The 10,382-nt window shown below is 55.9% G+C and overlaps 1 protein-coding gene across 1 annotated transcript in view; it reads right to left on the bottom strand.

The window, feature by feature from the left end:
* Positions 1 to 9,064: 9,064 nt before the first annotated feature.
* Positions 9,065 to 10,382, bottom strand: part of N4BP1 (NEDD4 binding protein 1) — a 52,759-nt gene continuing 51,441 nt past the window's right edge. The window contains exon 7 of the mRNA XM_079724407.1: positions 9,065 to 9,827. Within this exon, the coding sequence (XP_079580533.1) occupies positions 9,470 to 9,827 (358 nt within the window). The 3' untranslated portion in view covers positions 9,065 to 9,469. The remainder of the gene's footprint in view (positions 9,828 to 10,382) is intronic.

The following is a 10,382-nucleotide window of genomic DNA, read 5'->3' as shown; positions in this document are numbered from 1 at the left end:
CAAAGAGGAGCCAGTGGGTCTCCCTGATACCAGGGAAAGCCCTGGAACTCTGTGGTCACAGGCAGCAGGACGGAATCACTCCTTGGTCCTGGCTCTTCAGGGAGGGGACAAATGGAGGGCCAGAGGTGTTGCTGCAGAGGAGACCCAGCTCAGTCTTGGGGAAGATCTAGTCGTGACCATTTGGTGACAGACCACCACATGCTGCTGACCGGTGGGCCTCCCGGGAGACACCCTGGGGAGCCCAGCAGGGAATACTTAGGCAGTGCCCTCCTCCGCCACCCCCTCTACCCACTGCAGGAATGGAGCTGGGTTAGCCAGAAACTTAGGCCACGTTCCCATTCCAAGAGCCAGGGAGGGCTGGAGCGAGGGTTGTCTGCAAGGTGCAGGAACAGGCTTGGGAAGGGCTTTTCCAAAGAGCAGAGCGTGCACCCCGGCTGGCCCACCGCAGGCCCCCAGTTCAGGGAAAGAAGGCAGAACACATCCCTTAGGACGCAGCAAACCCTCTTCCCTGACCTCTCCAGCCTCCGCTGTGGCCTTCCTCTCCATCTGCTGTTCCGCTGCCAGGAACGCCCTTCCATTCACAGCCCCACCCTCTCTTCGTGGCTGATCCCATTTACCCCATTCGCACTTCTGTCTCTGGTCTCCTCGCCCAAATAGGCTGTCAGGCCCCTACCATTGCCCATGCCAGCAGAAATGCAGTACTCAGAAGGGACTAGAGGTTGACATCAATGAATGGATGCATGGACGCCCAGCTGTGGCTTCCTGAGTCATTCAGTGGAAGGACGGAGTGTGGACACCTGGGTTCAAGTCTTGGCTCTGCAGGTCACAGGACGGGCCTGCCTCAGGTGCCCCATCTGTAGGGTGGGGGAGTCATTCCTGCCTGTCCCACTGGGCAGCTGCAGAGACTCATCCAAGGAGGAAGATGGTGGGGCGCTGCGGCTGGGACTGTGACGGACGCCTGGAAAGACCAAACAGATGAGGTCTGGGTTCAGTCTGGAGGGGGCTGTGGAGAAGGGAGGGGGTCGAGGCTCGTGTCGTCAAGTCACTTCCTGCTGCGAGGGTTCTCAGGGCCAGCCCCAGGCCGCAGACTTTCCTGGGGCGCACCACGACCGTGAGGGACGCAGAGCCCCAGGGGTGGGTTAGGCTGGGACAATCATTCCGATAAGCCTCAGGTGGCAGCAGCAGATGGCTCCAAGCTGGTGGCAGGGGGCGGGGGGGGGTGGGGGGTGGGACGTCTGAGGTAGGCAGCCCCTCTGCGGCCTCCAGCTCTGTGGCAGACGAGGGCCTTCTCCCACCAGCTGTGCCAGTAGTCACCCTCCAGCGTCCCCACTCAGCACGACCTCCATCCGCGCGCGATGCTCAGGATGGTCCTCAATGCCCACATTCCTGGTCTGGGGCGAGAAACCTGGAGGTGTCAGACGGCTGGAGGCACTCTGAGAGGAGACACCGCATCTCCCAGGGAGGCAGTGTATGAGATCTGGACGCGAGGCTTGCCTCACCTAACGGCTGATGGTCGCCGGAGCCCAAGCCTGCCGGCCTCTGCCCTGTGAAACAGGAGGTCTCCGCGTGGCGGACTCCTCCAGTCCTCAATGGCATGCGCCGATCCTGCTGGGCTCCCAGGCCCCACCAGTGCCATGCAGGGCAGTGACTGGGGTCGCAGGGCAAGCGACGGGCTGCGGGAAGACCCTGGTTTGGTGGAAAGAGGCCCGTGTGCTTGGTGGGCGGCGGGCGCTCCCTTCCCTCTGTCCTTGTTCAGAAGTGTCCCAGGTAATTAAGAGTCAGCTTCTGCCCAGCAGTGAGGACGCACAGCTGGGCTGGGGGTGGGGAGAGCAAGCCAGTCCCAGCCGCTTGTCCCAGGAGGGAGGGCCCCCTGGCTGCCCAGCTGTGCACTCCTCCACCTCTGTGGGGCTTGGGATTTGGAAAACACTGAAGGTCAGATGAAGCCTGGAGGACGAGCCCTTCCTGGAGCCCTGTGTGGGACTGAAGGGGGGTGTCAGGAAAGGGAGCGACTCGCAGGTGCCAGGCCCTTGTCTTAGGATTGTATCCCGGTGGCAACAACTCTTCATAGGCTGTCGGTGTGTTGAGGGCACACCGGGATCCCCGGGGGTTCCAGACGCTGATCTCCCCAGTCTGGGGTGTGGCCTGGGCACGAGCATGTTTACAGCCCTTCCTCCAGATGACTCTGATGTGCATCGGGGTTGAAAGCCGCCAGCTGTGAGGGCAACATCCTCTCTTCATTCACAGATGAGGGGACCAGCCTCATCTGACAGGTTGCGTAACTTCCTCAAGGTCACACAGCAGGAAGTGCCAGAGAAAGGCCCACGCCCTCATCGCCAGGGCGGGAGGAGCATGGGGAGCTTTGGAAAGGCCCCTTATGGCTGTTTCTCCCCGCCCTCAGCACTGTCCCAGGCACACAGCGGCGGCTTAAGGACAGGGGAGAGGGAGGCATCACAGAGGGGCTGGCAGGAGAGCACGCAGAGGATGCGGGTGCTGGGGCTCCGGCTCGACCCCCGCCACTCACCACTGGGCCTCAGGTTCCTTAGCCTTAAAATGGGAAGAAGCGCCAGTGCCCTGCCCACCTTGGTGGGGAGGGGGCACGTGTTGTGCCCTCGGGGGAGGGGCTGGCAAGGGGAGAGGGACCCGCTGTCGTTGAGAGACCCTCTAGTCTGGGGAGGTCATGTGAGCAAAGCAGCTTCTGCAGCTCCTCGAGGCCAGCTGCAGGAGGCCCTCTCCTTCCTGCAGCCTTTTTTGGTGGCTGAAACCCTAGACTGATCCCGGAGCCAGACAGGCGGGCAGACAAGCGCATTCTTTTCAGGGGAGGCCCCCTCCTCCTCTCTCTGGAAGCAGGGAGCGGGGAGGGCAGGGCCTGCCCAGGCCTGACCCCAGACTGGGTTTCAGACTGTGGGGCGAGTAGGGCTCCCTGGGGACTTGTGGGGCGAGCGGTGGGAGGGAAAGGCCCAAAGGCCATAGTCTGTGGCTGGGAGTTGTGTGGGAGGAGGTGGCAGGGGGCTGATTCCAGGAGCCCCGGGGCTCCTGGGCTGCAGCTCCAGCACTGGCTGTGGCCACTGATGCCCAGTTTCTGGGCAAATCCCTGCATGCCCAGCCTCAGTTTCCCCGATGACTGTCTGTCACCAGCCCTGGAACTACAGATGTCACAAGACTGGAACCTGAGCTGTAAAGAAGGCTGCTTTCGGTTTTCAAAAACCATCAAAGGTCACTTTACTGCTGTGCGTCCCCCTAAATGAAGAGGAAGGCGGGTATGACGTGCACACAGGCATACTCTGGACGGCGCTTCTGCAGTGCTGGTCAACTTAAAAAAAATAACGTGTTCCTGGCGTCCTCCCACAGGAACAGGGCTGGACACGGGCCCCACTACTCAGGAAGGTGGGAGGTGGGAGGCAGCTTCCTTCCACAGCCTCCCTCTGCCCAGCAGGCTGACAACCTTGACCCGGGTCACGAGCCCTCCATTCTGTTCCCTGGGTGGGGGACGGGGTCCATCTCGGGCGCCATTCTGGCTGCTCAGTTGCCTTGGCAGAGCCTGCCTCTTGGGGAGGTGGAATGGCCTGCGGGAATTCAAATCCTGCATCCTGGACACACGGGCTTTGAGAAGTGCAAGTCTCAGCATCCCCGGGCCTTGTCTCTTCTCCTGCAAGGTGGAGACCTCACAGCAGTGGCCTAAGGAGCAGACGAGGCAAGACCCGGCCTGGCAGGTGCTGTGTCAGCCAGGGACCAGCTTTCCCGCGCATCCTGTGGCCATGCAGCGGCTCCGCTGGTGTCCCTCTGGTTCCCTCTCTGCTGCGACACCAACGGGCTCTCCAGGGAGCCGAGCCTCTTAAGAGGAGCGATGTCCTCTCCAGGTCACAGCAGGACCTCTCTGCGGCCCTGCCGAGGCTCTGAGGAGGGTCTGGACCACACTCTGGGTGAGCCAGCAGGGACAGGGGAGAACATTCAGAATCCGGAAGACGAGATCGCTGAGCTTTTGGAGACAAGATCTCTACCTTTGGGATGATCTGTAAGGGTGTGAACAGTTCCATAAGTGCCCGCAGCGCTGCTGGGCAGAGCCAGTCACCACAGTCACTGAGCGGGCTCTGTGTCAGGCAGTTCCTGGCCCATTTCTTCCTCACGACAGCCCTGGGCTAGGAAGGAGGATCCCATCACCGCTCTCTTGCCGGTGAGGACGTGGAAGGGTACGGAAGGTCTAACTCTGACGAAGCAGGCCTGGTCTCTGCCCAGCTAGGCAATAGAGCAAGGAAATTCACATCAGGGCATTTGTTAAGACACAACCTCAAGAGGACGGAGGATTCCAGGGAGGAACCACCCTGCGTGAGGTTGTGGGTGGAGCCTCCTGAGGTTACTTGGAAACCGGCTGGGGGGACACTCCTGCAGTGCTGATGCTCTGGTCTTTGGGATCTTCCTAACGATACGACGCATTTCCCTCATTTAACCTGCCAAGTGTAAGGACAGTGATCTGTATTTCACTCAAGACTCTTGATTTCAAGGGATGTAAACCCAACTTAAGGAAAAAGTGAAGTGTGTCAGGATAACGGGCACCTCGACATCTGGGGAAAGGCGTGAGAGCCCTCAGGTTTCCATGACAACAGGAACCTGGAACTCATGCCACCAGGAGTCTTGCTGTCACGCTTCTGCTCCTCTCCCACTATAGACCGGCTCCTCCCCCGACCCAGGGCAGGAAGCAGCCTCCAACAGACCTGGGTGTGACACTCTGTAGCCTCCCCCACCACCAGCAGAGGGGACAATTCCAAGGAGTGGTCCTGACTGGCCTTAGCTTGGCCAGGTGTCTGTCCCGGCCGCCTGTGGGCAGGACGTCAGAGCACACTGCTTGGCTCAGCCCGGGGCAGGTGCTCATCCCTGGACCAGGTGGTGTTAGAGCCTTGACGTGAAGGGAAAATGGAGAGTCGGGGGTTCCAGGGAGTGACTGCTGAGAATCTGATTTCCGAAGGCCTTGCTGGCTGCTAGATGCCGCTGTCAAGAAGGCACCATCCTCCAGTTCAGTTGAGCAGACTTTATTCAGCACCTATTAAGTGCAAGGCACTGTGCTAGGTGCTGTGGGAAATACAGAGAGTGAACACAGACAGCCCTGCCCACGAGGAGCTCACAGTCTAGAAAAGGAGGTAAGACACGGTACACAATCAGCTGCGGTGACACCAGCCAGAGTGGCAAGCGTCGAAAGCAAGACACGAGTGCTATGGGGTCACAGAACACCATGAGGCTGCTTCTGTCAGAAGCTTTAGGCGAGGGTACAGAGGACGCAGGGCTGGGCCTTTGAGCGGGGAAGCCGTGTGGGAGAAAGGGCATTTCTAGCAGAGAAGAGATGCACTCAGAGGTGGGAGCCCACAGGTAACGGAGGAAATAGGGTGGCTGCAGTGAGTGGGCAGGTGGGCTATACAACGTGGGCAGTCAGGTACAACTGGGAGGTGGACAGCCAAGGATACTTACTAAGCTCAGGGAGGTCTGAACTTGACGCTCTGGCCAAGAGAGACACTGATCGCTGAACAAGAAGAGGGGTGTGCAGAAATGTGTTCTTAGAAGATAAATCTAGCGGTTGTGGAGTCTGGGAGGGAGAGGGGGAAAGCTGAGAGGCGGGCTGACTGGTCAGAGGCTGACGCCCACAGGGAGGCCATGAGAGCGTGACTGGGGGGCAGTGGCCAAAAAGGGACAAGGGTGGGCAAGGAGATCTTGTGGCGGGGGGTGGGGCGGGAAAGGAGAGCAAGGAACAGACGCAGGCCCAGTGTCTGGGGGGCAGTGGGTCTGAGGATGTCCCCGGGCTTCTAGAGAGAGCTAGAAATGAACTCATGAAGGGCAGGGCTGGAGCTGGGACTGGAAGCCATTGCAAAGAGGGGCGGTGGGAGTCAGGGAAGCGTGCTGGCCCCGAAGGGTGAGGGCTTCTCAAAATGTGGTCCCTGGGCCACCTGCATGGGAACCATCCAGGGAGCTTGCTGAAGTTGCAGATTGCCAGGCTTTACTCCAGAGCTACTGCATAAACATCTCTGGGGGTAGTGCCCAGCAATCTGCATTTTTACTAATAGCTGCCCTCCCCCCTGAGTGTCCCAGAGCTGGTCCAAGGTTTGAGAACCACCTGTTGAACTGGCCTTTAGGTAAAAGAAGGAAGAGGAATGAAGACTGTTTAGGAGTGAGGGAAATCTCAGAAAATAGGGAAATAAGGTCAACGATGTCATGCCACGGTCACTGAATGTGGACACGGAGATTAAGGACTGGGAAAAGGCCTCTGAAGTTGGCAGCTGGGCGGTCTCCGACGACTTTCCTAGACTACTCCCACGTGGTGGGGTGGAGGCCAAGTTTGCAGACAGGGGAGTGAAGAGTGGCAAGGGTCGGGGGGAAGTAGCAACAGAGTTCCTTAGGGAAATCAGGTTATTTTAATCTCAAGGATCTGGAGTACGTGAGGAATAACGGAGAGGTAGATAATGCAGAAATGGAGTCTGAGTAACTAACCAAACAAACAACTGTTGGGAGATGAGAGGAAATGGGCCCAGGGACGGACGGACAGATGGAAGGACAGGTGGGGACGCGGAAGGGCTGGTGGGGAGGCGGAACTGGGGAGGGACCTCCAAAGGACGCGGCGTCTCAGAGGTGTGTGGGAGGCAGGCTGGGCCTGAGAGGGGGGTGGTGCCCGGGCCCAGTGCCTGGGGAGAGAGGCACGGACCTGGCGGTGGCGGGGTGAGCTCAGAGCCTCATGGGCTTCTTTGCGTGGATCATATTCCACACGTGCCACAATAAGCCCGGGCAATAAAGCAAAACCATCCCTCCTCTCACTGACACCAAAAGCTGCAACAGGCCCACAGAATCCCTGGAGACACAGCCATGGCCTGCTACATCTGCCAGAACAATGCTGACCCTTCATCCAGGATGGCTGAGAGGCCTTCTTACTGTTTTTCTAGCTGGCAGCCTACAGGGTCTCAAACACCGGCTACTTGACAGAAAGGTCAAACCAGTCTTTCTTCTCCCAGAGGCGGCAGCCTGGGGCCTGGGGAAGAATGCAGGCCCACGAATCACTCAGCATCACCACCTACTTATTCTTTAACCCTGGACAACCTCTCTGAGCAGCAGACACCAGTCTACTGAATGAGGGTGGCATCCTCTGCCCTGCCACCTACTTCATTCACTCCATGGAATGCCATGGAATACGGGATGCAGAGCCACTGCACACGACAGCCCCCTACAGCCCCAGGGAGTTACAGGAAGCACTGCTGCTGACACTCCCAAGGTAGTTTAGAACTCTTCCATGGGAGGTAGACCATCAAGAAATATTTTAGAGCATCAACACTGATCCTAGTATTAAGAGGAGCCTGAGAACAAGTAATGACTTTTTAAAATAATCGTTTGAAAATTGAATTTTAAAATATTAAATTTAACTAAACTTGATAGAGTTCAGAAAGAACCATGAATTGTTTCATTTACCAAGGTAAGTAAGTAATGCTTTTCTGACACTCCTCCCACTTGGTCTTCTATGTTCTTCCTTCCTGCAGCCGAGAAAGTAGAAAGGGGCAGGTAGAGCTCTCAGAAACAATACTAAGACCACAGAGGCTTACACAATTCATAGGTCAAAGGTCAAGTCACTTCTGGAGCCCAGAAAACTCCTGACCTCTAGGCCTAGCCAGCTCTACCTGGCATCAGTGGAGGCCCAGCCCCCTTCCAGGAAGACCTGTGGCTAAGTCCTGGCAATCAAGGTATGCCCTCTAGATCCTCCTCTGAAACAGAAGAAGTGCTGGATTGGCAAGGCTGCTGGACAAAACCCTGACCCCAGGTCAGAGTCACTGCAAGACCCAGCCCTCACACCTCTGCTGTTGTTTTTAAAAACCACCAGTTGTGAAGCTGAGGCACAGGGGCTGGGACTAATGTTGCCTTCCGGCCTGCCTCGAGTCTTCTACCTCCACGTGCATAGCTGGGTGACTCGGGCAACCTGCCCCCTTGCTGACAAGCAGCTCCACAGTAGGATGCATCTTAAAGGCATCCAAGAGAAAACATGATTGAAGTACGACTTTGGCCACCTGGAGGACTCTGGACTCGCCCCTCGAGGGATGTGGGGGTCAGACACGCCTGGAGGGAGCATCGGGGGGAGACACCTAGGTCAGCTCATGGCCAACTAAGTCCCCTTACCATGAAGAACAAACCAGCACCGAGTCCTCGGCAGCTGTTTCTGGGGACCGGGAGAGATGTGATCTACAAGGCAGATGTGAAACTGACCATGAGCAGCCTAGGGAGAGAACAGGTACAAAATACGAAGCCCTTTGAAGGTCCAGAGAACAATAAAGATGTTAAGAATTAATTAGCCAGAAAAAGAATTTCACTGACACGGAATTTAGGCAACACTGAAAACACAATACTAAGACGTCAGTTCTGAGAAAGACTCACAGACAGGAAGGACAGCTTAGGAGGACACTAGAGAGACAAACACAGGAAAAATAAACATGGGGCTCTGGGTCCCCACAGAAGCTACTAATGCTATTTACTGGCTTGGGTCATTCTTGAGAATAGAAAACCATTTTTTTGGCAAAGCTGCACAAACTTCACATGGGGGGGGGTGTCTCCCAAGGTTGTGGACACAAAATTACTATAATGATGGGGCTTTTCACTAAACTTTCTCACATCCCACTAGTATCTTCAGAAGCTAATATGTAACTTCTAGTCAGTCAGGGACTGGCTGGTGAGTGTGTCTGAGCCCAGGACGAGGAATCCGGTCCACGGCTGTGGACGTGGGTGCGTCCAGACAGAGGGCACTCTGAGCCTCAGTTCCCTCTTCTGCAGGGTGGGAGGGGAGGAAGGGCTAGACTACGTGAGCTCTCAAGTTTCCTCCGGCCTGGATGTTCTGTGCGTCTAACTTTGCCCTGGTCATTAACAACGGCTAGGCACAAGGTGCCATCTAGTGGCACCACTTGTTCACTCTCACAAATGGCTCCAATGAAAGACCCCAGAGGAGCAAAATTAACTCCTAGGGACTCTAATTCCAGGGGTGAGGGCAGAGGAGGCTGGGAGGGGTGAGCACACTTCATGTTAGCGGATGTGACATAGTCATCTCAAGAAAATATAAGAGGTCTTGCTTTCCCTAAGAAAGCAACTCTTTTTTTATTTAGAAAGGCTAATCATATCCATTTGTCAATATTTTCAGCGTTAAGGAAAATAGTTTAAAAAACATAAAAATGTAAGTACACTCAAGAGTAACTGCTATTAAACAGTTCTGAACAGGCAGAAAATGTAGACTTTCCTTTTACAGAAAATGTTAAATCTGTAATAGCAGCATAATTTATATATAGAAAAAAGCTGGTTTTGAAAACCCAGATTTTTTTATACACAAAACATGTTTTTTTTCTATACACTACAACAGCATTTCCACTGGGAAATTGGTTTCTTCACATTATGTCACTTCCTGCTGCCATGTGCAGATACTAGCTTGAGTGCATCTTCAGCCCAGAGCCCCAGTTCCCGACGGCCTTCAGTCCAACACCATGGCGGAAAGCGCGTTCAGGTCTTTCATGTACGGATGAGCTGCCAAGATCTGGTCGATTTTCAGTCTTTGCTCTGAGTCAGGGAAGATCTTCAGAAGGGCTTCCCTTAGCTCGTTGGTTTCCGCAGAAGATCTCTGTGCTGGCATGGGCAGGTTCTGCTGGATGTTGGGAAGGTTTGGCAAAAGTGGGAAGCGGGGTTGCTGAGGAAGCCAGTGGCTGGGTGGGGTGCCCTGAATCCGGGCTGGAGGCTGGTGGCTGGTGCTGGCTGCCTGGGTGCCAGGGACTCTGAAGCTGGGGTCAAACATGCCCATATTTGGCAGGGCACTGAGTAGGGGCTGCATATCTCTGTGAATGGAAGCAAGTCCTGGTGAGCTGGGTTATGAGATAAACAAGAAATCTGTCTAAACATCTGCTGCTGACATCAAGGCTCAAGGAGCTGCTTGCTCTCTGGCTTCTGAAGGCAAGATAGAAGACTGCAGCCAAGGCGGGGATGGCAGCTGTCCACAGAGGGGCCCGTGAGGATGCCAATGACACCAATTCCCCACCAGTCATGACAGGGAATGCTAGCTCTTCATGAGCAACTCCACCTCCCTGGCCTGCTGCTGTGAGGACTGACCCTATCCAGCTGCTTGGCTCTAAACCAGGGTGTACCAGAATCACCTGGAAGCTTTCAAAAGAACTGGAAACAGGGCCCTACTCTCCTGCAGATTCTGATTCTGTGGAGCCTGGTTGACGGGGCTGAGAAAAAGGAACCCACTTTGGGCAGAGAGGCTGCCCTAGCCCCCCAAGTCTGAGTGAGACATTGGTGCCCACAACTTGAATGCACGTGAGTGTGTATACAGCGTCCGTACTGTTAAAAAGCCTCCCACTTGACTCTGCCTTGCAGCTGAAAAATGGGGT

The sequence above is a fragment of the Hyperoodon ampullatus genome (assembly GCF_949752795.1).
Source record: "Hyperoodon ampullatus genome assembly, chromosome: 18".
In the NCBI taxonomy this organism is placed as follows: Eukaryota; Metazoa; Chordata; class Mammalia; order Artiodactyla; family Ziphiidae; genus Hyperoodon; species Hyperoodon ampullatus.
Note: the sequence above shows the minus strand (reverse complement) of the source record. Positions and strands in the feature narration are given on the sequence as shown.